At 37.3% G+C, this 27,526-nt stretch overlaps 1 protein-coding gene and 1 long non-coding RNA gene across 3 annotated transcripts in view; both read left to right on the top strand.

Moving 5' to 3' along the window:
• The window catches only part of syne2a (spectrin repeat containing, nuclear envelope 2a), a 92,678-nt gene extending 70,916 nt beyond the window's left edge, over positions 1-21,762 (top strand). For both annotated transcript variants that reach the window (XM_039692602.2, XM_089118562.1), the window contains 18 exons: positions 807-962; positions 4,193-4,354; positions 7,219-7,385; positions 9,622-9,784; positions 9,965-10,152; positions 10,658-10,808; positions 11,103-11,285; positions 11,392-11,529; positions 11,653-11,847; positions 12,153-12,363; positions 14,322-14,419; positions 14,673-14,799; positions 15,905-16,107; positions 16,786-16,980; positions 19,277-19,405; positions 19,530-19,721; positions 20,696-20,745; positions 20,956-21,762. In XM_039692602.2, the coding sequence (XP_039548536.2) occupies positions 807-962; positions 4,193-4,354; positions 7,219-7,385; positions 9,622-9,784; positions 9,965-10,152; positions 10,658-10,808; positions 11,103-11,285; positions 11,392-11,529; positions 11,653-11,847; positions 12,153-12,363; positions 14,322-14,419; positions 14,673-14,799; positions 15,905-16,107; positions 16,786-16,980; positions 19,277-19,405; positions 19,530-19,721; positions 20,696-20,745; positions 20,956-21,163 (2,916 nt within the window). In that variant the 3' untranslated portion in view covers positions 21,164-21,762. The remainder of the gene's footprint in view (positions 1-806; positions 963-4,192; positions 4,355-7,218; positions 7,386-9,621; positions 9,785-9,964; positions 10,153-10,657; positions 10,809-11,102; positions 11,286-11,391; positions 11,530-11,652; positions 11,848-12,152; positions 12,364-14,321; positions 14,420-14,672; positions 14,800-15,904; positions 16,108-16,785; positions 16,981-19,276; positions 19,406-19,529; positions 19,722-20,695; positions 20,746-20,955) is intronic.
• Positions 21,763-24,405: 2,643 nt separating this feature from the next.
• On the top strand, positions 24,406-26,496 carry LOC148976842 (uncharacterized). The gene is made up of 4 exons (XR_016145920.1): positions 24,406-24,441; positions 25,829-25,899; positions 26,040-26,129; positions 26,214-26,496. It is a non-coding gene; the product is annotated as an uncharacterized LOC148976842 (long non-coding RNA).
• The last annotated feature ends 1,030 nt before the right edge of the window (positions 26,497-27,526 follow it).

Raw genomic sequence — 27,526 nt, 5'->3', positions numbered from 1 at the left:
GTCGTCAATTGGCAGAAACTGTTTACAATTCCTATTTGGCTTTGATGACTATAAGGGTATGTTTACACGACACCATTTTCAACTGAAAATGAAAAACTTTGTATGCGTTTTGGCCTTTTATTTACATAAAACGCAAGCTTTTGAAAGCGATGCCTTTACTGTCTCCATGTAAACAACAAAAACATGAATTTGTGAAAACGGTGACATCATGCGCATGCGAATTACATGTTCACGCATACGTGTTATGTGTTTGCGGTGCATTTCTTGACAAAATGACATAGCCTTTTTAGTCATTATCGCTGATTCGTGTGAACTGAGATCATTTTGACAATAGCGTCATCTGATTTTAGTACATCGTTGTTGTGTAAACATAGCCTCAAAGTACATTAATCTCCTGTGTTTTAATACACTGAATCTATTTCCAAGGACTTTGTTAAAGAAAAAAAAAACACCTGTTGATCTAATCATGTTGCTTTAGAAATGTGTTAACATCTGCTGAGACTGATTTGATTTCTTGTTGATTAAGCTGTGCTTTGCCTTTTAATGGAGGCAGATGAAATTGACAAACAAAAGATATTAAGTATCCTTAACATGTTTGTCCTTTACCCCATCACCCCTTTCCATGCTGTTATGGGTGCTCTGCCCTCCCCCACTCTCCCTCCCACATCCCCCTCTCCGCCTACAACCCTCCCCCGTCCCATCCAGCGGGCCTTAATCCCGTGCGCTAATGACAGGGACAGAGAGAGAGGGCTAGGGTTGGTGTGCTGAGGAGGGGAGTTTAACTTGTTGGTTGCCGTGTTATGCAGGAATACGAGGACTCGCTGCAGATTTGGGCTGGAGGACTGAAAGAGCTGAGCACCATGAAGGCTGACGTGTCCCAGTATGTGCTGCCCGGGGACACCGCTCTTCTTCAGGGACAGGTGGAAGAGCTTCATAGCCAATGGGAAGAACTGTGCTTGAAGGTGAGTGAGTGAGTGAGTTAGAGAGGAGAGGAGAGAAAAAGAGTGTGAGTAGGAGGGAAAGAGAAGCTGTTGTCCAAGCAGCATTGAAAGGCACACAATGATTCACCCCTGGAAGTGGGGGGAACTTCACAGTGCCGCATGGCACAGAAAAAGAGAGGGAAAATAAGATTGTACATGAATCGATCTAGATTTATATTCATGATTAAAAAATGAATCAGAATGTGCCATAAGGTACTGAACACATAAATGTTTCTGACATGATAAATAGTACAAGAAAATATGTTTCACCTGTTTCATTTGCACACCCACATGTTGGTAAAAACATTCTGTGAAACACCTTTGGAGAAATTTTTAAGAAGTTTTTGTTCACGCAATTACAAATAGGAATGGAAGCTTTAAAGGAACACACAATCAGCATAAAAGTATCATGAAAGTAGTTTATACAGTATGACTCATGCACTATATCCCACAGAATACTTGGAATTATGATGTTACCACGCCAATTGGATCATTTAGCCATTAAGAGTTGATCTCAGTCTGGTTCGTGAAATTCATTTTGTGAACTGAATCAATCAGTACACTTCTGTAAACCATTTTTAAATGTGCAAATAATCCCTTAAATGAATACCTTTAACACAAACAAAGCTATTGTATGACTTCAGAAGAGTTGAAATATAGCACATGAGTCACATGGACCAGATTTGGGGGGCTTGACAGCTCCAGTACTCCTTTAATTTCATTATATTGAAATATCATTAGCCAGAATCGTCCTCAAAATTTTGTGTTTTCTGCACCACAGAAGAACGAAATTGATTCTGGTTTGGTAAATTCTGAATTGTCATTGCTGGGTGATCCCTTTAACATCATTACAATGTATTAACATTAGTTAAAGTTATAGTTCACTTTGAAATTAATTTTTGATATGTTTTAGCTTACCTCAAGGGCATCCAAGATGTCGGTGTCTTTTTTTCCACAGTTTTTTTCAATTTTGACATTTTTCAGTCAAACCCTTGTTGTCTATCAGTCATACACTGGAGGCTAAGGGGGTCCACCAAAAAGCATGCTCAGAGAAGTCAAAAGTAAACATGATTAAATGACTCGTAAATGTAAGTACACATTGATGGCCTAAGACACGAAACGAGCGGTTTTTGTGAGAAAACGAACAGTATTTATATCGTTTTTACCTTGTGTAATCACAGTGACATCCAAGTGATTTGAATCAGTTGTGCAATGTCCAACTGAACCGAACTGAATCAGTTCAATGTTACGCCGGAAGTGATCGCTTGCGTGTGACGTCACTCAATATTTACACGGAGATTTTGGAAGAAATATTTCGGAACATATTTAGATATACTGAAATCGTCTTCCATTGCGGTTTCCCATATATCTTTAGTGAAAGGTAAAACTTCCGAAATCTCTGTATAAACAAAGAGTGATGTAGGCGCACAAGCGATCACTTCCGGCGCATGCGCAGACCGAAGCACCCGTGCCGTCAGATCATTTTGTCATGGCTATGATTACAAGAGGTAAAACGATATAAATACTGTTCATTTTCTCACACAAACCGCTCGTTTTGTGTCTTAGGCCATCAATGTGTACTTACATTTACGAGTCATTAAATCATGTTTAATTTTGACTTCTCTGTGCATGCTTTGGTGGACCCCCTTAGCCTCCAGTGTATGACTGATAGACAACAACGGTTTGACTGAAAAATGTCAAAATTGAAAATACTGTGGAAACAAAGACACCTACATCTTGGAGGCCCTTGAGGTAAGCTAAAACATATCAAAAATTCATTTCAAAGTGAACTATCCCTTTAAGCTAAAATAAAATAATAATCTTGTGTAGTGCAAATCTATTCTAATGCACACATCAATACGTATTACTTATGTAGCTCACTTTTAAAGTTTTTTTTCCCAGGCTGATTGAGGGCTTTTTTTTTCAAGATTATCCGTCTAGCGCAGGTGTCCAGCCTGCCGTTATTAAGTAAAGTAGCTGAATGGCCCGCTGATATTTGAATGGAGCTGCTCTTGTAACTGTAAACAGCCTGAGCAATTAAAAACAGAAAGGCCACATTTAGGACAGATCATTGCATGGCCTATATCCAACCCTTGGACTTCTCACCACATTACGCTGGGAGCCTTGTTTAATGAACCGTTTTTTCGGTTTGTGGAGTTGCTGTTTGAGTTTTCAGTTGTGTTTTTTTTTTTTTTTATCTGGCCGGAAGCCATGTCAGAGCCAATGAGGTCAGTTTGTCTGTTGCTAACAGGTTGCAGGTGGAAACATTCCCTGGAATGAATGACTGGTGGCAAAGCTAGACCTTGCTTTGTTTTTCTGGAAGGAGGACTTTTATTTGCTGTTGCATATGTTTGTAGTTAGTCGCTTAGGTTTGTGAGCCCAAGGAAATACATGTACTGTATTATTTATGTGACCACACAACTTTAAATAGAAGTAACCAGTTTATCTTAGTGTCCTTGTGCTTTATTTTAAACAAGTGATTAATATTTGTATTTAGAAGAAAAACTCCTCACTTTCTCTTGTAGTTGAAAGAAAGCATTAATGGTTTATCTGTGGTTTTGCATCAGTAGTTTAAGGAAAATGTATAGCCTTCACTAACAAATGTAGCATGGAAAAAGCTTTCTTGCTTTTTAAAAGGCTGCTTGTAAGCTATGGCTATTTAGGAATGACATGAGCAAAAGAGGAACTGCAAAGTGCTGCCCTTGTTCCCCAGTGTGTCTTGGTGTTAGTACATACGAATAGACTAGCCTCTTTCTGACAGAAAAAGTAGTAAAAGCTAGCGGGCTTTTGCTGTACTCTTTGCCTAACAGTTCTGTTAACAATCTCACAGCACGAGATGAGTGTTGTTGTTTTTTTTTGTTGTTGTTTTTTTTGTTAAAAACCTTTCAGATGGAAAGCTTAAAATAAATTCATAGTTGTAACCTTACACCTCTGTACTTAGTTGGTTTGAAGTCTTTATTCACTCATGAATTAGTGTTATGAACCGGTCTATCAGTTCGAGAGTGCATTACAAAATTCAATGAGGACAAAGAGTGCAAGTTCTTCTGTACTCTAGAATTTAAGAGTGGGCCATGTGTTTTGTTTAACAGTTTAAAACATTAACAGTGTAGAAATCCGGGACTTTTTAAACATTTCTTTACTTACTGTAAGAAAATGATATTTTAGGCTGTATATTTCATGCTGAATCATTTTAACCTTTCTCTTGTGTGTAGGTGTCACTACGCAAACAGGAAATAGCTGATCGCCTGAACGCTTGGATCATCTTCAATGATAAAAACAAGGAGCTCTGTGATTGGCTGACACAGATGGAGAAAAAAGTGGCACACAGGGGGGAAAACCTAAGTATTGAGGAAATGGTGGAGAAACTTAAAAAGGTAGGGATGATTTCCTGTCATTGATTTTGTTGCCTTAAAGTGATAAATTCATTATAAGTTTTAAGGCATTATTTACTTTTTATTATTTATTTATTTACACAAGGGCTGCACGATATTGAAGAAAATACACCATATAATGCTGAAATTGTGTAAAATAAATGTAAATTATTATCTTTAAAATATATTTATAATTATGTGAAACTACATACGTGTTTCACATTATTTTTGTGACAAGAAAACGTCCCTACAATTTCTGAAAGTGAACAGCAGTGTTTTACTATCACATAAGAAGTAAGTGTTATTTTTTTATCAACCACAGGGTTCAGGGTTTCAGGTAGGCCTACATTAGGTTTATTTAACAGCAGGAACGTGAAAATAAATCAAACTTGAAAATAAAACACTGCTTAGTTTTCACTGTATGAAAAAAAGATATATATATATATATATATATACAGTATATTGTGAATATACTAAAATATACTAAACCCAAAGATTTTTAAATGTTTTTATAAGTATCATGCTCACCCAGGCTGCGTATGTTTTTGTTTTAATACAGTAAATTATTGTGATTATTATTGTTGATTGATTATTACAGGAATATTAGTATAATTGGCGAAGTTGACTTTTCAAAAGCTAGTATCACTAATACAATGATCTGGTGCTCAAGAAACATTTCTTATTATAATCATTCTTTGATGGATAGAAAGTTCAAAAGAACAGAATTTATTTGAAATAGAAATTGTTTGTAATTTAATCAATGTAATGCATCCTTGCTGAATAAAAGTATTAAATTCTTTAAAAAAAAAAATCTACCCCAAACCTTTGAACGGTAGTGTACTTTTTTCGTGTAACACAGAAGTTGAATAGTGAAAATTCTGATGAATATTCTGAACACTTTATTCTATTTTTAAATTAAAATTAGGAACTCATATGAACCACTTTTATGATAATTTGATTTTCCTTTTGTGTCCTTTTTGAAGCTTGAAAGCTCTTAAGCCCAATCGTTATAACTGCATTGAAAAGGGCATAATTTCTCCTTTTGTGTTCTGTAGAAAGAAATAGTCTTACAGGGTTGGAAAATGAGGACAGAATTTTCAGTTTTGTGTGTAAAAATGTAAAATTGCTTGACTATTTGTTTCCTTGCGGTTATATAACCTCAAACATGGATCTGTTTCTATGTGCCTTTGTCATGGTGAGTTTCTGTTGTACATTTGTAAGGAGCTTAAGTAGGTCAGTAATATGGTATTATATGGTATATGCTATTTAGAGTATCTATGAAGGATTAAAACGGTCTCAAATGAACAGCACACTTTACCGTTCCCATGGGAGGCCCCACAGATTTTACATTTCACAGAGGCTACATTTTATCCACTCACATACTGTAGCATTTGTTCATTTTTACTGAAATATGTTACAAATGTACATTATTTAAAAAACACTAAAGATTAGTGCTAATCTAGCTTACTGCATGTACTATAAAACTGAGGGCAGAGTTCTGTACTGCATAACTGTTGGTTCATTTGTTTACCTCTTTGTTCACACACAACAATGGCCTTATATGTGCAGTTTCTCTCTCACCATCAAACAGTGCCACGTCAAGCACTTTGCAGTCATTAGCGCATAGTTTACCGTTGAGGTTTTCAGAAAAGTTTCCATTGTCTCTTTCTTGTACTGATGATTTATTTTGTATCATTGAGATGCTACAATTATAATAGGTTTTTACATTTTTCGCATTAGTCTCAAATTATATCAAAAGTTTTTTGTTAATTTTTATTTCATGTTTAGTTATTTGTTGAACTAAATGAGAAATGTTTCCTATGCAAGAAGCTGAAATAAGATACTTTTCAGTTAACGTCTAATTTATTTCAAATATTTTTTTTAATGAAGTTAATGTGAGAATTTATTAATTCTTGTATTAATCGCTTTTTTATTGCAAATGTGTGAACAACTTGTAACAAAAAAAAAAAAAAAAACCTTTTCCCTGATTCTCCTAGATTGCCTATGTCTGTGTAGACTGATTTATATGTGAAAGACTCAGGATGTTTTTTTCCGGGAAAATCAAAAGGATGTTTATGGGCGCTCCCGAGAGAGCCTCTCTTTCGTTCTGACACATGAAACGAATGTTTGTAAAATGATAATATGCCGAAAGAGATATTCTGTAGGCTATGAGTCATGAAAATAAAAGAGATTAATTCAAACTATCTCGCATAACCCAGATCTAAATAGTTTCAAATATACTTTATAATCTTCATAACTCAACATAAGTCGACATGATGCTGGTAAATTACAGAGCTTGTGCAAACATATCCACATCACTTTGATCTGAATTTTCTTTCTGCTGCTTTTTCATCGCTGTCATTTTTGTTGTGTATTTATTATTATGTTATTACGAGGAAAGTACATTAGAGAGAGAGAGCGAGAGAGAGAGAGAGAGAGAGAGAGAGAGAGAGAGAGAGAGAGAGAGAGAGAGAGAGAGAGAGAGAGAGAACTTTGTTGCTAGATGTCATCTTTAAAGTTGCTAGCTGCAGATCACTTAACGGCCACCAGTGTTGCACAAGGGGTTTCTGAATTCTACATATAGCGTACATATGCCTTGATCAAAGTGAGCCTGGCCGGACTAAACAAACAGGTGAACCCTTAAAAGCAGTGGAGAAAGTGAAAAGGATTTGGGCGGCTGAGGGGGTCAGTGTGAATAATTGTTCCTCTGTTTTAAAGAGGTCCCATGCTGAGAGAAGGAATATAGTTTTGACAGCTGTCAGACCCATCCAGAGACAAAGTGCAGTTAGTGGGTTTTGTTTGGGATGGATGTGTTAATGACTAAAGCACATGAAAGGTCAGTGTTCATTGTGTACCTCTCACTATAGGACTGCATGGAGGAGATTAACCTCTTCAGCGAGAACAAGAGCCATCTCAAGCAGCTGGGTGAGCAGCTCCTATTGGCCAGCGACAAGGCTAAGGAGGCAGAGATCCATGGGGCCTTACGCGATGTCAACGACCGCTGGCAGCACCTGTTCGACCACATTGAGACCAGGTGAGCAAAAAACAATAGAGCCATACTGAACCGTGTTGGTTGAATAAATGGTTTGGTGAATAATCACTACTTAAATCAATTTCTTTCATTTCAGCCTGGTGTTTGCTATTGCTCGATTGATTAATGGCTGGTCATTGTATCTACCAGTGATCAAAGCTATTTGTTTGTTTGAAAGTCTTTCATTTCTGGTTACCATTCGATTTGTATTGATTCGTATTGATTCATTCAATAATTTGTGCATTTATTATTCATTTAGACCTTTTGGTGATAAAAAAAAAACGTTGATTATGCATTTACATTAATGTTCGAGGCATTTAACAGATGCTTTTATCCAGACTGACTGAAAGTGCTTTACATGTGAGGCTGTTGTGATCAACAGACTGTTAGCAAGTAGTTCAAAAAGTCGCTGCTGGGAAAATAACTGTTTCCTGTTCCTTATTATTTTCTTTTTATTTTCTTTTTTTTTCTGTATGGTTAAACTTTTATATGCTTTGAGGTCAAAAATGGATACGAAAAAACTTAGTTATAGTACTAGGAATGCTCCAAATGACCAGCCACTGATCTGAACCAGTTATAATAGATAATTACAGTACTTTCTTTGATTCTATATGTGGTCTCTCAGGCTAGATTCGTCGTGGACAAAAGGTTGGAAACCACTGATCTACAGAACCAGTAAAAAATCTTTCACAGACCTGAGACCAACATTAAAAATGCATACACCAAAAATAAATGGCAATCAGAATGGGGTCAATGCTTAAACAACAATTTCCATGAAAAAAATCTTGATGTTGAGAAAAAAAACTATTCTATATTGCAATGCATCCCAAAAAAAGGATTCTTTTCATATATGGAGTATTAAGATCACTAAAACTTAAATAAAAGTGATTGAAACTGTTAATACACACACACACACACACACACACACACACACACACATATATATATAAATATATATATATATACTGTATATATATATATATAAATTTCTTAAAACTTCAACTAAAATAAATTAAAATAAAAAAAATCTAAAAAGCCAATTCACCATGAATAAATATTATAATTGTATATAAATAATATTAAAATAACACTGATGCTGTTACAATGTTTACATGTGTATATATTTTTTTTTTATTTTAGTTGATCAATGGTCTTGAGTCTGCATGTACTCAATAATTCCTTCAGCATTTTACATGATCTTCAGTGATGGCAATAGTTACCACAGCTGGCACATTTGCTCTCATAATCATTCTTTGGAAAATGGCAATTGACTGATGAAATAAATTTAAGTTGGAGTATTCTGGGCACTCAGGCATCTCTGGTAATGAGCAAGACAGTGCTGCCAAAGAAGCATAATCTACTGAACCAGTAAAATGCTCATTTGTACATACTGAGTGTATGAATCATGTGCTCCTAAGCAAACAGGAAAGAACTGATTCATCTCATATTGTTTGTGACGTCAAGAACCTCTCATGTAATAGGTTAGTCCTGCTGTGGTGTGACGTGCTCTGAAGCAGCCAGATGGTGCTAATATTGGAAGGAAGAGGGAATTAACGTAGCCCTTACTAGTGTTGTTTGTTTCGGCTTTGCCATATGGCGTGTTCGGGCTTCTGTAGTCTGTTCTAGTCCCTCTGTATAGCTCAGATTGGGTGGAGGGGGTTGTGGGGGCCAATGGTCTGTCACCTCATATTAGCTCTTATGAACAGGGGCACAATGGTGCTAAATGGACAGTATGTACTCAGGCACGCTATAAGCACAGCCGGCCATCTGCAGGTATGGCCGTTCAGACAGTTTGAGAGGTCACGCGGTCACTCAAACAACGTAACCAGAAGCTTCACACTGTCACACTTAAATGGTTCTGTCTAATCCCTATGTGACCAACAACCTTTGTCTGGGTTTCACGGTGATCTGACCGGGGTTATCAGACCAAGTGGCCAAGTAGAGCGTGTTGAACTTTGACATGATTGTATTTCTAGATTCCTGCCAAACTACAGTCTCCGATACCAAAGAAAACATTTATTTGACTGATTTATTGTAGGGTTAGTAGTTTTTCTTCTTAAAAGAATATGACACACAATATTTGTTTTTACAGAAAATACTTTTTTTATCTACTGGAGAGATTATGTAGGACTTTTGGACGAAATCTGGTTTTCATCAAAACTTTCAAGTATGTTTATAGGTATTACATCATTTTCCAAAATGATCTTAATGAATATGCTGCTACCGCTATCTCTCTCAGGGTGAAAAAGCTGACAGAAACTCTGGTGACAGTACAGCAGTTGGATAAGAACATGAATAACCTTCGCTCTTGGCTCACTCGCATTGAGGCTGAGCTGGCCAAACCCATTCATTACAGTATCTGCCATAGTGATGAGATCCAGAAGAGACTGGCAGAGCAACAGGTCAGCAAATGAAATTTTAAAAATATATAACACAAGATCCTGGTTCAATCAGTATAAATAATACCTAAATATCCTTAAACAATGTATATATCAATATATATATATATATATATATATATTTATATAAAATGCATAAACAGGTGAAAGAAATCGAACATATGTGCTTATATGTGCGTTTAGGACCTGCAGCGTGACATTGAGCTACACACTGAGAGGGTGGCGTCTCTGCTCACCCTGTGTGATGTGCTTCTGCACGATGAGGACGCCTGCAGCAGCGATGGAGAGAATGACTCAATCCAGCACACCACGCAGCGCTTGGACCAGCGCTGGAGAAATATCTGCTCCATGTCTCTGGAAAGGAAGCTGAGGTACAGGATGGCCATTTACCCAGATGACTCTAAACTGCTTACAGATATTTAGTCTGTTGCATCTCTTAATGGGAAGGAAATCTCAGTTCACTCTCGATCCAGATTAAGACACTGCTTTCTGATTCACCTACTGTGTCTGGGATAGCTGTAAATGTTCTATTGGCTTGATAGAAGTACATACACACACACACACTATTTGTACTTTAATGTACATTTTAAATACTTTCTATATACTTTTTTCTATATAAAATACTTTCTAAATACTTTTTAAATACTTTCGATAAGTTATATCATTATTATATAACTGAATTTGGTATATATATATATATATATATATATATATATATATATATATATATATATATATATGTGTGTAACATAATATATAATTATGCCATAAAATAATAATAATTACCAAATAAATAAAATATTAAATAGTTATTTTATGTTTTGCGTAAATATAAAATTGAAATAAATGACTATTTGTTTTTAATCACTTTTGCAGGATTGAGGAGACTTGGAGACTGTGGTGTAAATTTCAGGAGGATTATTCTTCATTCGAGGACTGGTTGAACGTAGCTGAGCGCTCCGCTGCTGAACCCAATTCATCAGACGTCCTGTACATTGATGCCAAAGAGGAACTCCAGAAATATGAGGTTTGATTCCAACAAAATGCTCAACTTAGAGCCTTACAATAGTTGTGCTACAGAACCATTATATATACGTCATTTAGTGAATCTCAAATGTTTATTTCTGCTGTTTTAGGAACATGATCTGTTATTAGGAGAATATCAGATCCCTCAAACAATCATGTATTGCATGTCTTGCAATTTACTGAATGTTTAGTAATGTTTAAATTTCTATATTGTGAAAGGTTTCTAATGTTGAAAAGTAAACACACATGTTAGTTTTTATGGTTATAGTTAGAAGTGTTTGGTTTCTTGTTTTAGGGCTCTCAAAGGCAGGTACATGAGAGCCTGCCCCAGCTGGAGATCATTAATAACCAGTACAGGCGACTGGTATTGGAGAACCGCATTGATGCTGCCAGCAGTCTCAGGACCATGGTGCATCAGGGGAACCTGCGCTGGGACACACTCCAGAGGAGAGTGGCTGCAATACTGCGCAGACTCAGGGTGAGGACACTGACACACTTTGTTTTATGTTATCTAATCTATTTCCCTGAGTGCCCATACAAACCTCTCTCAAATATTTTTTCCCCCCTCTCTCTTTCTCATTCAGCATTTTACAAGCCAGAGAGAGGAGTTTGAGGGAACTCGTGAGAGCCTTCTTGTCTGGTTGACTGAGATTGACCTCCAGCTGACAAACATGGAGCACTTCTCAGAGATCCATCTTCAAGACAAAATGAAGCAGCTCAAGGTTAGTCAACAGTGTTTCATTCATTCAGTTAATCAGTCCGTTGATGAGAACAAATGAATAAAATGACAACTAAATGTACATTTTAGATGAATTTAATTGAACTATGTTACTCTCCCCCTCCAGAGTTTTAAGAAGGAGATCACTCTGAACACCAATAAGATCGATGCGCTGATCGTGTTTGGGGAGGGTCTAATTCAGAGGAGCTGTCCTCTAGATGCCGTTGTGATAGAAGATGAGTTAGAGGAACTGCACACGTACTGTCAAGAGGTGTTTGGCAGAGTGGCCCGATTCCACCAGCGCCTCACCAGCCTCCGCCTGGTATTATTTATTTTCTATACAGTTCGAGCCCTTTGGAGCCTATCAACTGTCTTTTTGTGAAATTGTTTCCTTGAAAAGTGTGTTTGTGCTATATTACCATTTAAATGTTTGGGGTCAGTAAGATGAGAAATGAATGCTTTACATTGATAAAAATACATTTAGGATAACTATTTGAAATAAATGCTGGTTTCCACAAAAATAGTGAGCAGAAACAGTTTTTTCAGTCGGTTTTTGATCAAATAAATGCAGACTTGGTGAGCATAAGAGACTTGAATGATAGTGTTTTCTCTCTGAAATCACTGCAGGAGCAGCCAGAGCGGTCCAGTGAGAAGAAGAGCACCTCTGCCTCCAGCCAGCCCTCCATGTGCTTGTTATCACTGCCTCAGGAGCACTCAGGCCGTGAAACCCCCGTCAGCGTGGATTCCATCCCTCTAGAGTGGGACCACACCGGAGATGTTGGTGGCTCTTCTTCACATGATGAGGAAGAGGATGCTGCATTCTTCTCTGCCCTGTCAGGTAAATACAAAATTGGCCAAATCCAGTGCCTTGTTCTTTCTTAGTATATTAGACTTATTATATTGAAATGGTTCCTGTTGATAGTGTTTCCTGGCAGACTGATAAAAATCTGTGCACCAGGAAATTACACACAAAAAAAAAAACAGCCAATCAGATGCAACTTTTTCCAGTTGTGTGTCCATTGGCATGTTACACTGCTGCTTTAGCCATTCCTTTTCTCTCCCTCCACATTTAGAGGTCACAGAAATCCCTGAATTTTCTGGTGACAATGTAATCTTTTGCCTCCATGTCCCTTTACATGTACTTGGATTCAGTTGTGCACAAAATCTCATTACCTTTTGTTTGGTGCATTCACATGTGTCCAGTCCCACACCTCACAGCCTCTCATTCCGTTTCCACATTATTCTCTCTCTCTCCATCCTGTTCCGTTCCCACACCACTGTCGATACTTTTATGCATTGACTAAGTTTGCTGGATCATCAAAGGCCTGGTATTTTTTTTTTCCTTTCAGTGCAGAATTTTCTCTCTCTCTTAAATCAAAAGATGCAAGTGTCCTCCCCTCACCCTGCTCTGCTATGTGCTCTTATCATGAAAGACTTGGGCTTGTGATTAGGTTCTGTTGGTTAAGGGGGGAGGGCTGAGAGCTGGGCAATTCCAGATCTCAGGGAGTTTTTGAGAAGGTTGTGTCCCCAATGCTCATCACAGCTCAGTGCACCTGCTCATCCCCCTCCACAGCTTTCATGCTCATGCAAAAGATAATAACACTCATTTAATCTAAACTGCGCACTCTTGAAGTTTTGCTTATTACTGGAGAAGCGTACATCATGTACCACCAGTGTGTCAGTATGTGAAAAATGTTTGTTTGATGCTTTTGCTTTTAAATGGGTTGTACTTTTATCCTGAAATCTATTTAGACTTGATTTTTTTTTATGCCAGTAACATTTGTGTAAAACATATTTTATGTTTAATGACCATTTTCCACCCTGTCTCTGGCCCTTTGAATTGAATGGCCTGTTTTTACCCCTCTGCCTTTAAAAAAAAAAAACACAAATTGTGCATGGTGAATGGGTGACAGAGCTTTGTTTGCTAAGAACAAAAGTGAAGTTTGTTTCCAACCTCACTTCCAAGATCGTCTGAATTCAGCCACCTGGACAGCTGCTGCAACAATCGGTTTGCATAACCAAAGAAGGGAAGCTCATCTGCATGCTCGTTGTCCTCATCGGGGGCCTTGAGCTGACTGCAGTTCGTCGTCATAACCGGCTTGAGTGGGCAAGTGCTCACATTGATGGCATCTGGCACTTTGGAGAGGTGTTCTCTTCACGGATGAATCCAAGTTTTCACTGTACAGGGCAGATGGCAAACAGCGTGTACGGCGTTGTGTGGGTGAACGTTGTGGATCGAGTGGCGGTGGGGTTATGGAATGGGCAGGTGTATGTTATGGACAACGAAGAAAGGTGCATTTTTAGAAATATTGATGGCATTTTGAAGGCACAGAGAGACCGTGCCGAGATCCTGAGGCCCATTGTTGTGCCATTCATTCATGACCATCACCTCATGTTGCTGCATGGTAATGTACGGCTCCATGTTGCGAGGATCTGTACACAATTCCTGGAAGCTGAAAATATCCCAGTTCTTGCATGGCCAGCATACTCATCGGACATGTCACCCAGTGAGAATGTTTGGGATGCTCTCAATCGGCGTTTACGACAGCATGTTCCAATATCCACCAACTTTGCACAGCCATTGAAGAGGTAGATTCTGATTAAGGAGTGGACCAACATTTCTCAGGCCACAAACAACAACCTGATCAGCTCTATGCGAAGGAGATGTGTTGCACTGCGTGAGGCAAATGTTTGATTCTGACTGGTTTACACTACTTGTCTATTTGAAAGCCCGAATGAAATGTCTGTGCAGAGCATAGAGTTAAATCTCTCTCTCCCTCTCTCACACACTCACAGGACAGAATTGGCACTTTCAAAACATACCTGAAAGGCAATCCCTCCAGATGGACGACTCCTCAGCTATACACACAAGCACTCATTTTAAGCAAGGCTACGTAAGTATAAACCCTTTCCTTTTTAACCCTTTTTTATCCATTTTTCATTTATAAGTACATAATTTTGCATGTTGTCCTCTTAGGCATGCAGACTTTGCTAGCATAAATGTGGATTCACAAGTAGTATCAGCTTGAAGAGTGATTGTACAGTCGATTATTCAAAGTTTTTTTTCATGTGACTGGTCCACAGTGCTGGAAAGGCCATGCTAGTATAAACGTATGCACTTGCGTGATGTGTATGTGCACTCTGCAGGTCCAGCTGATGTCTGAATGCAGCAGCAGCATTAAGAGTATGAAGAGGGTTTCTATGATCCTGGATGATGAAGAACAGCAGGAGGAACAAGGCCTCACTGTTCTCAACACTGCAGACAAACAGTCAGGTACAGACACAGAGAGATATGAGGATGTCTGTTGAGTACTAGTCCTTTTTTGTCTAGTGAATCATGTAACAAAATTCTTCGTAAATAGTTGGGTACAAGCACTGATCCAGATCACATGCACAGGGGATGGCTTGTTTTTTTTTTTTTATAAGTATAAAAACATAAAGACTTATTTATCAAATCAATAGCACATATTGTAATAACAGCCTCATGCCACCTCATGGATGGATGGATATATAGATAGGTAGTTGGGTAAACAAAAGGATTGATAAATAGTTGGATGAGTGGATGGATGGATGGATGGATAGATGGATGGATGGATGGATGGATGGATGGATGGATGGATGGATGGATGGATGGATGGATGGATGGATGGATGGATGGATGGATGGATGGATGGATAGGTAGATAAATGAAGGAATGGTGGATGGGTAGATGGATGGATTGGTAAATAGGTGACTGGATGGATAAATTGATAAATTAAAGAGTACAGTAGGTAGTTGATGGACATGAAGGGATGGATAATGAAATGGGTAGATATATATATAGATAGATAGATAGATGGATGGATGGATGGATGGATGGATGGATGGACGGACGGACGGACGGACGGTAGATAGATAGATAGATAGATAGATAGATAGATAGATAGATAGATAGATAGATAGATAGATAGATAGATAGATAGATAGATAGATAGATAGATAGATAGATAGATAGATAGATAGATAGATAGATAGATAGATAGATAGATAGATAGGTGGATAGATAGATAGATAGATGGATAGATAGATAGATAGATAGATAGATAGATAGATAGATAGATAGATAGATAGATAGATAGATAGATAGATAGATAGATAGATAGATAGATAGATAGATAGATAGATAGATAGATAGATAGATAGATAGATAGATAGATAGATAGATAGATAGATAGATAGATAGGTGGATAGATAGATAGGTGGATAGATAGGTGGATCAACAAATTTATGGATGAATTGGTGGATAGCGAGTTGGTTAGACAAATGGAGGAATAGATGGATGGATGGATCAGTGGATAAATGGATAGATGGAAATGGGGATAATTAGATGGTCTCCGCAGGAGTGATCGAGCGCTGGGAGCTGCTGCAGGCTCAAGCAGTGAGTAAGGAACAGTGCTGCACCAGAGACCCCCAACAGCTGACCTCTGACCTGCATGACATCACTTCCTGGCTGGATCGTGTCACCCTTGAGCTGGATAGACTGCAGAAACCAGAGACATCTGCCAGTGTCGAGGTTTTAGAAGAGAAGGTCAAACAGCTTAAAGTGAGTGTCACAGTTACAGTACTACACTGCATCTAATCACATGTGAATCATTACAGATACACCTTCATTGATGTTCTTAAATGCAATTAATATTTTTGATGATGGTAGATTATTCATTTTTGTCAGTCACAGTACTGGCGCAAAGACCTGGGGGGCAAAGTATCCATTGAACAGTAGCACAGGCCTGTCAATTTTCCATGTTTCATCAAGAAAAAACAAAGATGGTGAACACATTACAAGCTCTCCAAATACAGCACCTGTCATAGTATTACAATCACTAAAACAGCTGGACATTCTAAAACACTGAACATTACATATTTTTTTTTAACGTGGCTTAATGTACTAAGAAATATAAACTTCAGTATATCATATATACGTCTTAATACTCCTTAATACTATCATATATACGTCCTAATTTTTTTTTAGCAATTTAGCACTTTGCCTTTATAATCTGGGAAAATCTGCTTGCCTGTATCATCAATTAGCTGAATACTGACTTTTAATGTCTTAGTACAAACCGGGTACAAAATAACTCATGGACTGCGGAGGAAAGCCTTGTTTTGCCCTCACGGAGGGCGCTGCTACAATGGTGTGATGTCACGTGAAGACTGAATGAATACAGTGACTAGAAAGAAAAAAATATTGTCTTCACACACTGGTTTGTTTCTCATTATTCAGGAAATGCAGAAGACATTCGCCTGTTATAAGACAATGATGCTGTCTCTGAACCTGGGTGGGCGAGAGCTGCTGCAGGGGTCCACTGGACATGAGCTTCAGGACGGCCTGAGAAACATGAATCGCCGTTGGACAGAGGCTTGTGCAGGCCTTGAGGGATGGGAGGACAGTCTACGCAATACCCTAGGACGCTGTCAGGTGATAGAACCCTCAATGAACATCCAAAAAAATCTTCCATAGTTGATCTTATTCTTACAAATGCCCCTCACAAATACTCTGTTTTTGTAAATGATATAAGCAATCATTGTCTTATAGCATTGGTAAGGAACACAAAAAATCCTAAAACAAGGCCGTGCATAATTTTAAGAGGGCAATGAAGCAGTTCTCATTACAAGGTTTTTTTTACATCATCTGTATGATTTTGATTGGGAAAGAATTAGCCTTATTGATGATGTTGAGAAAGCATTGACATTTTTTTATGATGGTTTTACAGGCCTGGTAAATCAGTATGCCCCACTCAAAATACAAAGAGTGAATGGGGAAATAATGTTTGGTTTAGTAATGAATTGTCTGACCGTCTTCTAGAGCGAAACCAGGCCTGGGCTCAGGCTAGAAAGTCAAAGCTTGAGTCTGACTGGTTGAAAATTCGGCGTTTACGTAATTTATGTACTGTAAAAATCCGTTATGAATCCGCTTTTTTCCTTTCTGAAACATCAATGAATTTAAATAACCCTCTAAAGTTCTGGAAAACAGTTAAATTATTAACAGAAGCAATAACAGATTCAGAAATACCATCTTGTATTGTTGTTGATGACAAAAAACAAAATTCTCCATAGTTTCAATTATCATTTCATTGCTGCTAGCTCTCTAATGAAACACTACAAAATCCAATTTCCTGCTCTCCCATTTCTTGTTCTGTTCATCAGTTACTGTCAGCACAACCATTTTATTTCAAGACGATAAATGTATCAGATGTAAGAAAGGCCTTGACGGATCTAGATCCTAAAAAATCACCAGGTCTAGACAGATTGTAGCCTTATTTTTTAAAATTTGATAGCCAACCCAGTTGCATTTTTAATTAACCTTTCTTTAGCTATGAATCAAGTACCAGCCATTCGGAAATCTGCTAAAATGCTCCCCCTTCACAAAGGTGGTGATCTTGCAAACATAAATAATTATAGTCCTATTTCTAAATTGTCAGTATTTGCTAAATTAATGGAATCACTCATCAGTATGCAATTCAAAGATTATTTAATTAATAATAATATGAATTTCTCTATGAATTTCAATCTGGATTTAAGAAACAACACAGTACAATAACAGCTGTTTCAAAAGCTGTCAATGTCCTGGTTAATATCTTGGACAATAAGCAGCACTGTTTAGTTTATTGACTTGTCAAAAGCTTTTGACACAGTGGACCATAAAATACTTCTTCAGAGACTCATCTCTATTGGACTATCAGTGGTGGGATGGTTCAATATCGGGGAGAACACAATGTGTACATTTAGACGGCATTACTTCTGCTTCTCTAAAGATTTTAATAGGGGGTGCCTCAGGGCTCAATCCTTGGGCCTCTTCTTTTTATTATTTATACAAATAACCTCTGCAATAATAGAAAAAAATACAAACAATCATTTCTATGCTGATGATACTGTTATTTATTGTTTTGGCCCACATTAGGTCAAGCAATCACAAATTTGCAATCTGCTTTTAACATTTTGCAAAATGATTTGGCTACTTTAAAACTAGAACAAACTGGTAAAATCAACTACAAATTGCATCCCAAATATTTGTACACTTTCTGGTTTAGAAATCGAAGACGTGTCACATTACAGATATTTGGGCATCACCATTGATCGATCATGTCTTTTACAATGCATGTCCAAGATTTGGTTAAAAAATTGAAATCGAAGTTAGGTTTCTTCTTTAGAATTAAGTCCTGTTTATCTTTTGAATCTATCCTTGAGATTCATCACAAACTTAAAATCTCGCACTCATCTCTGTTTACTGTATTCTTGGGTCGGATGGTTCTCCCTCGGCATCTTTTCATTTATAAGGCAGTATTAGGACTCCTTTCTCCTTGGTTCTCCAAATCTGAACACTTACATTATCCCAAGGTCTGCAGGGACATATTACCTGCGCCCACAGAATTTGTTTTTATTGGCAGTCCTTAAAGCCCGCACTATTTTTGGAAAAAAGGCTTTTAATTTTGCAGCACCATCAGCATGGAATCAGATACAAAATGAGCTACAGTTGATGGAGTTGAATTGATTTTATTAATTTGGTTTATGACCTAGATTTTTTATGATACAGTGTTTCTGTAACTATCTGTACGTGCAATGCTGCCACTTGCCAGGACACTCTTGTAAAAGAGATTTTTCATCTCAAGGAGTTTTTATTCTGATTAAATAAAGGTTTGAATGAATGAACGTCTATCGAGTTTGATGTCACATGAAACTTTAACCCTCATCACTGACCATCTGCCCTCATGTAGGAGTTTCACGGGATGGTCCACTCTCTTCTGCTGTGGCTGGCCCATGCAGAAAGCAGGCGCTACACCGTGAACATGGACGACCCTTCTCTGCAGCCCTCCATGCTTCAGGAACACAGGAACACGCTGAAGGTAAGCTAGAGAAACCGGCTAAAACATCAGCTTCTCCATCTGAGACTGTTCAGGCATGGATACCATCTCTAGTTAGTGTTGTTACTTGTGTGCTGAGCTTTTGATTTGCACCCCCTGGTGGCAGGATCTGTCTGAGGAGCTGCAGGGCAGGCAGGAGCAAGTGAGTTCCCTGCAGGAGATCGTCTCCGAGCTGCTCCCCGAGGCTGCTGGCGAGGACAGTGATGAAGCCAGGGAAAAACTCCACGTCATCGGAAGCAAACTACGACTGCTGTCACGTCAGGTCGAACAGGATCTCCAGATGATTCAGGAGAGATTGGTAAGGGAGTTTTGCTAAACATTCTCTAGTCATTTACACAAACCAAGAGTAAAAAAAGGGATGCTAACTGATGGGACATTTATTTCACAATTGGTAAAAAATGTTGTACAGTGTCACACTTCTTTGGACCCATGAACTAATAATATCCATTTAAATAACACTGTCTTTATAAGCACATTTTGCTGAAAAATGCACTGATACCTATGGGACTTTCTGCAAAGCTTCACTATAAGAGGAGATGGAGATTTCCGGTAATCAAGGGTCAATTAATAGTCAGTTTATGTTTTAAATTTTAATCAAACCTTGAGGATTTAGTAAAACCTTGAACATTTTAAGCCATCAGAAGCACTTTTCTCTTCTCCTTCATAAATAGACTTCTTTTTTTTTATCATTCATAAGTTTGGATTTTGTCTAAAGAAATTAATACTTTTTCCAGCAAGGACACATTAAAATTATCAAAAGTAAAAAAATAAGAATCCTGAAAAAAGCTAAAAACATAAAATTATAAATATAATTAAAAAAAAAGTCTGTTAAAAATATTATGAAATATTTTCACTAAAATATTAAGCATCACAACGGTTTTCAACTTTGATAATAATAATAAGAAATGTTTCTTGAGCACTACGTCTGCATATTAGAATGATTTCTGAAGGCGCATGTGACTGGAAATTCAATGTATTACTTTTAAAAAGTTGTTAAATTGTAGTATTTCACAATATTACTTATGCAGCCTTCCTTTAAAAACATTTTAAAAAATCTCAAACTTTTGAATGACAGTAAACATTAAAATGATTTAATCTAAGAGCACATTTTTCCCCCATCATGTCAACAAGTAAATGCAATGAACCAAGATAAGGCAGTTACTGTTCAGTCATACTATAATTCATGAGCACATAATGCACTTTTAATTGAAATATTATTTAGAGTGCTAGGATCTGGTTGAGTAGTTTTCATTTGTGAACATGTGCTTGCAGGAGAGCACAGCTGATGCTGCAGGAGACAGGAAATCCACAGAATGCTCTCGGTACCGTTGCGCACAAACACAAAAACCATTTTCAGTTTTTAGCCTTTTTACATTTTTTTTTTATTAAGAAATATATTTAAAAAAAGTGTAGAATATAAAAACATGCACAAAAATGCACATACCCAGTATTTTTTTGTGTACCACAGTAATGATTTGGAAAAATAGAGCAGTAGTAAAAGTAGTAAAAAAAAAACCCAACGTATTTTTCAGGTCAAAGCGTGAGCCGTCCCCTCAGCGTTCATTTTTCTATCGGGTCCTGCGAGCGGCGTTCCCTCTGCATCTCCTGTTCCTCCTGCTGCTGGTTCTGGCCTGCTTGGTCCCGCTTTCTGAAAACGACTACAGTTGCACCCTTTCCAACAATTTTGCCCGTTCTTTCCATCCCATGTTACGCTACACCAACGGTCCTCCTCCCACATGAGTCCCTCGTCAACTGTTCTCACCATCAATTAATGGAGCCGTTCTCATGACAGCACCACTTTTGTCCAAGCAATATTTTTAATGGTTGTATTTATATAATTGATTTTATACTATTTATTCCCCCTTGAGAGCCATGATACTACTGAGATATTTTGTTGGTGTTGTTAATGTTGAGTTGGATGTGATCTAAAAAAAAATTCTCTTGTCACAATGCTGTAAAGTCAATCATTGTATGAGCTTGAATGTAAATCACTGATCTTTTTTTTTTTTTTTTGTATGAAATATTTCTAGATTTGAGCACATCATGCACTGATTTAAGATTCTAAGACTTTGTGATGACTTGATGGGTGGCTGCTATTTTTGGGATTATGAGGTCTCTTTTTTCAAATTTGATATTGTCTGAATCAACTGTATTTGCAAAGCCCAAAACAAAAATAAATGTAAAAATGTCAAATACACAAAACATTTTAATTCATCCCAGTGTAAATAACACATTGTTCCATATGCGCTACAAGGTAGAACACAAAGTTTACAGAAATAAAAGTTGGAAAACCTTTTACAAATTAAACACATGTTGTGTGTTTAAAAAATAAACAGTCTACTTAAAAAAAAAAACTGTTGCATTTGCTTTTTAATTCTTAGTATTTGACAAATTCCAAATTCAATATTAACACTTCATATCAAAACAATTCAAATGGATGCAGGCAGATGCCATAACTTTTATAAATACTTTTAGTCCATTTGTGCAATTATTAAAATGAAGCACTTTTAACATATTTTTTTTATGCTTTTAATCTTTAACCCATTCAGACCCTGTGTCCATTACAATGGACACGTCAGCCCCCTTTTTTAACTTCTGGAGCATTTCACCTAGTTTAACCCCCTCAGACCTGAATTATGTTTCAAGTTTCTGAAAAATATAAAAGTACATTTTCCCAGCTCATGAGGTTTCTATAAATGAAAACAAATGATTTTTTTTATATATATATATATAATTGCTTTCATTGTGATTTTTTTTTTGTCCATTCCAATAGACATCAGGTCAAAACGTGTTTCTAACAAACAAGTAACAAACTAAATATATTCGAATCAATCTGGTCATATTAGAGTCATTTTCTGTGTGCATATTTCTTTTTTAGAACAAAAACTTAAACATGATAAAATTACAACTTTAATCGTAAGGTGTTTCCTTTATATTGCACATTTGTTTATTCATAACAAAATAAACCTAGGAGTCAATCAATGCATTCATGAATCATGCGTTCAGAATCCAGAGTTTCAAGAAGATCAGAGAAACTCAAAATTTCGACCCGAAAAAACCGACTGTCGACTTTTTCGGTGCAAAAAAAGTTTCTCTGATCTTGAAACTCTGGATTCTGATAGAGGGTCATGAGACTTAGACCTGGGTGCAAAAAAGGAGACTCTAGACCCTTCCAGAGCTGAGATATTGAGATCCCACGTAGCATTTATCCCACTATTTTTATAATGGTATTTAAATGCTACGTGGGATGTCCATATCTCAGCTCTTGAAGGGGCTAGAGCCTCCATTTTTGCACTCAGGTCTAAGTCTCATGGCCCTCTATCAGTATCCAGAGTTTCGAGAAGATTGGAGAAACTCAAAATTTTGACTCGAAAAAATCGACTGTCAACGTTTTTTGTTTTAAAAAAAGTTTCTCTGATCTTCTCGAAACCCTTCCAGAGCTGAGATATTGAGATCCCACGTAGCATTTATCCAACTATTTTTATAATGGCATAAATGCTACGTGGGATGTCCATATCTCAGCTCTGGAAGGGTCTAGAGCCCGCCAATCATCTCCATACGGCCTGAGGGCACCCCAACCTCCCTCCTCCTATTTTCTGGTGGTGCGGCTAAATTTGGTTAGATATGCGCGTGGCCGTAGTGGCGCCTGCAGCTGGACGACTATACGCACTGTGTGTGTACCATAAGCGCTCCGACTAACCTGAGAGAAACGTTTTCAGTCCGAAAATTTCAGCAGTTATGTGTCCCGTATTTCTGTCGACTGAACCAGCGATATTAATCATTCGTTGGTTCGATTATTTCCTTTCCATGAATAGGCTATATGCACAGCTGCACTACTTCCTGAACTTCAGCCAGCTCCTTGTTTCCTGCCTGCCATTATTGGCCAAACTTGATTAATTCAGGTGTGTCTGATTATTGTTGCCTTGACTACTGAGGACAAGCACACCTGAATTAATCAATTTGGCCAATAATGGCAGACAGGAAACAAGGAGCTGGCTGAAGTTTAGGAAGTAGTGAAGCTGTGCATATAGCCCATTGGCCAAACACGCTTGCGTAACGGTCTGAAACGATTCGGATTCGTTCGGACCGTTCTGTCACTGAATCATCTCAAGCAGTTTCTCGGTCAGTCACAAATAGAGAACAAAATTGCGCTGGTTTCAGTCGTTGGACTAGTTTACTTTGAACAAGGCAGCACGGTCTCTAGTGGATAACGGAACGCAAGCTTAAAGGAGCTTTGCGTTTACTCCCGGTCCCGGACACTATTATGAAACAGCGTTGCGACATCCAGTGAGAAGCGTTTCAATCGGACACTCCTCTCTGTCACAAACCACGAATCACTCAATGATTTTAACTAGTTTTAAATCGGATGAAACAGCCTTAACATTCCCAACACTATGATGAGGTAAATAGCAGAAACATGAACAAAGTTAGAAGACTAAATCCCCTAATCACCACCCTTACAAACATTTACCATGAATGTAATAATTTGCATGGTTTGGGCAAAAATGTGGAATATTTACATTGAATTCTATGTTATTGTGTAGACATGACCAGAGCAAAGGCAGGAGACACTGCTTGCAGTCAGTGAAATCTTTATTGACTTCCAAATAAAGAATATCAAATAACATAAACAGAACTCACTCATGGTGACCCTCCTCACCAGAACTGCTTTCACAGACAAACATACATTCCTTTATACTGAAAGGGTCAACCATTTTACAGTAATAGGGAAATTAAATAATGTTCACACACATAATACATAACTACACTTAAAATGAAAATATTCAAAAAACATCAACCTTAATTATACAAGGAAAATAATATGAATAATAAACAAATACATTTACAATGAACATAAGCACAATAAAACATGAAACAATAACCCCCTGCTCCCATTGAGAAATGGACTATGCCTACACTACCCAGAATTCTTTGGGATGGCATAAAATGAGGAACAGGAAGGCCGCCCGTCCTCTTAAACACCCCCGGAAACCATGCTGCAGACGTGAACCCAGAAGGTTAGTTTTGAAAATGAGGATAAAACTAATGATTTAAATGGCAAAATGAAAGAAATAAATCTCTTGGTGTTTTTTTATCAGTCTAACGTGTACCTCAGACTAGAAAAAGTCACCAAATAATGAGAAACAAATATCTATAAAAAGAATATAAAGTAAAGAGACTTCTTTTAAAAATATAAAAAATCTTACCGATCTAAAACTTTTGACTCGGTAGTGCATATTGCATTATATTTATTAAGGGAGTAGAGTAATATACAATTCATTGTGTGTATAGTTTTTACCTGTTTAGGCATTTTTTATGGTTTTTTAATGGTTTTAGTTTTTTAGGCATTTTTTATGGTTAAGTCTCACTGTCAGTACATTTTAATTTAAGCCTATAATAATTTTTAATAAAATAATTCTTACAAATTGACATGATATTCTATAATTCATATATTTGTAGCTGTAAAAAGTTATTTATTATGGTCTGCATACTGTTGGGTACCACATTGCAAATGCAATACTTTTTTTGGTTTACTTTAGCTTACTTATTGATACTGTTATGTTTAAATAAATGAGCTAAACCCACCGGCCCACCTCAACTTTTCGATTTAATAATCTGGCCCTGGAATGATGCTAATTGAATAGCCCTGGTCTAGAGCCTCTATTTTTGCACTCAGGTCTAAGTCTCATGGCCCTCTATCAGTATTCAGATTTTCGAAAAGATCAGAAAAACTCAAAATTTCAACCCGAAAAAAATGAAAGGGGTACCCCCGTCGACTTTTTCGGTGCAAAAAAAAAAAAAGTTTATCTGATTTTCTCGAAACTCTGGATTCTGATAGAAGGCCATAAGACTTAGACTTGAGTGCAAAATGGAGACTCTAGAGTCTAGACCCTTCCAGAGCTGAGATATTGAGATCCCACATTTTTATAATGGCATTTATCCCACTATTTTTATAATGGCATGAATGCTACGTGGGATGTCCATATCTCAGCTCTGGAAGGGTCTAGAGCCTCCGTTTTTGCACTCAGGTCTAAGTCTCATTGCCCTCTATCAGTATCCAGAGTTTCTAGAAGATTGGAGAAACTCAAAATTTCTTTTTCAAAACCCTGTCAACTTTTTCTGTGCAAAAAAAAGTTCCTCTGATCTTCTCGAAATTCTGGATTCTGATAGAGTAACGTTATGTGTGCTATTGTGTAGGATAATTCACTGTTGTCAACAGCATTTACGTTAGACAAATAAACAAATCTATAAAGTAACTAAACATGATATATATTTAAATTGTTCCTTATTAGTGTTGATATATTGAGAAACATTTAAGTTGTATAAAAAGTGAGTTAACACATCAACCTCAGCATGTAAATGTAGTGTTGAGCTCGTAATGTGAATCTTGTCTGTATGTTACAGGGACAGGACAACACGTGTGTTTATCCGGTGGAGAGGCTCATGATGCTGAATGCTGTCATCAAAGGCTTTGAGTGAGTATACTACAGAAATGTATAACAAAATCTATGAAATAGATAGATAGAAATAGTTGTAGTTTATTTGAATTATTGTAATTTCAAACTGAGAAATTACAACACTTTTCTGAGTCTTGATTTCTGTGCATTTGCTGCAGAGCTTTTGTGGAGGAGCAGGACCTGCAAGGAAAGATGATGGCAGCATTTGTTGAGGAAAACAAGTTTTAGGGATTTTACTGAAATATAAAGTAAGGATATTTTTAATACATAAATCAATGGGCATTGTGCTGTTAAAATGACTGCTTTTGTGCAATGTTTTTGCATTTTTGTAGGATCTGAACTGTCTGCAGACTGGTGTAAGCACTGAGGATGAGGAGCCCAGAGCCTCCATCTCTCCACCTGCGCTTATTGCCTCAGATTGTGAAGCGCATGTGCAGCAACAAGCTCTGGGACGAAGGCACAGTCACCTCTGGTGAATTCATCAGAATAATGCTGCAGAATGGAACCGCTGTGTTGCAGTAGGATGTGGTGTTCAGCGCCTACATGCATGCAGTTTAAATAAAGCTTTGTTTCATGTGTTGTTGACTTGCACACTCTAAGAAAAAAAAGGTACAAAAGCTGTCACTGGGGCGGTACCTTTTCAAAAGGTACACTTTTGTACCTAAAGAGTGCATATTGGTACCTTCACCATTAAGGTACCGATATGCACCCTTTAGGTACAAAAGTGTGTCTTTTGAAAAGGTACCGCCCCAGTGACAGCTTTTGTACCTTTTTTTCTGAGAGTGTATATGCATTTGTTTATTGTGATGGTTAATTTTATTTGTTCTGTTACTCATTTATTCATGTTTCTTGTTGTTGTCCGTATATAAAATACACTCTAAAAAAATGGTGCTAAGTAGCGCTAAAAGTGGTTCATTGGCTTGTAATCATAGGGTAACCACTTTAAGTGCTATTTATCTTTTCATATGGTGCTATGTAGAACCATAAGAGGTGCCATAAAGCATGTTAACCACCCCAGAAAACCACTGAAGAACTGGGCTTAGTGGTGCTATATAGCACCATGACCTCCGCAAAGAACCCCTGAAGAACCTTTTTTTTTAGAGTGTATACTGAACTTAATCTGACAAGGAAAATGTAATTTGTTGTCATATGACATAGTTTTGCATGAATACATTTATATTGCTAAATGCAGTGAAACATCTCAATTGTCATACAGTCGATGAATTAATGCATGCATTGCTTAAATAATTAATATAATTAAGTATTGGTCAGCATTTAATATTATTATTTTGTTTAAATTTTGGGATAGACTAACAATGCAATTCATTCTGAGGTAATATTAATATTTAAGGAGTGATACTTATTTTTCGAGTATAAAATCAACAGTGTTCTCCAAAGGAGAGGTCTTTGAGCAGCTTCCCGTCTCCTTTGTGCAGACATTGCAAACGTAAAGGAAAACTGTTCTAGGTTGTGCTGTCGAGTTACTGATGTTATGAAGTGTTAGTGCACCTGTTGCTCTGCTCATATATTATAAACTTATTGTTATGTGGAGAGCAGATGAACCCAAATGCAGACAGTATGCTGACACACAGGGTTTATTATAACAGAAAACAGGGGAAGACAAAAACCCATGAGGGGGCAAAAA

Source organism: Pimephales promelas, chromosome 13, assembly GCF_988280905.1.
Source record: "Pimephales promelas chromosome 13, fPimPro1.hap1.1, whole genome shotgun sequence".
NCBI lineage: Eukaryota > Metazoa > Chordata > Actinopteri > Cypriniformes > Leuciscidae > Pimephales > Pimephales promelas.
This window is presented reverse-complemented; position numbering and strand designations above follow the sequence as displayed.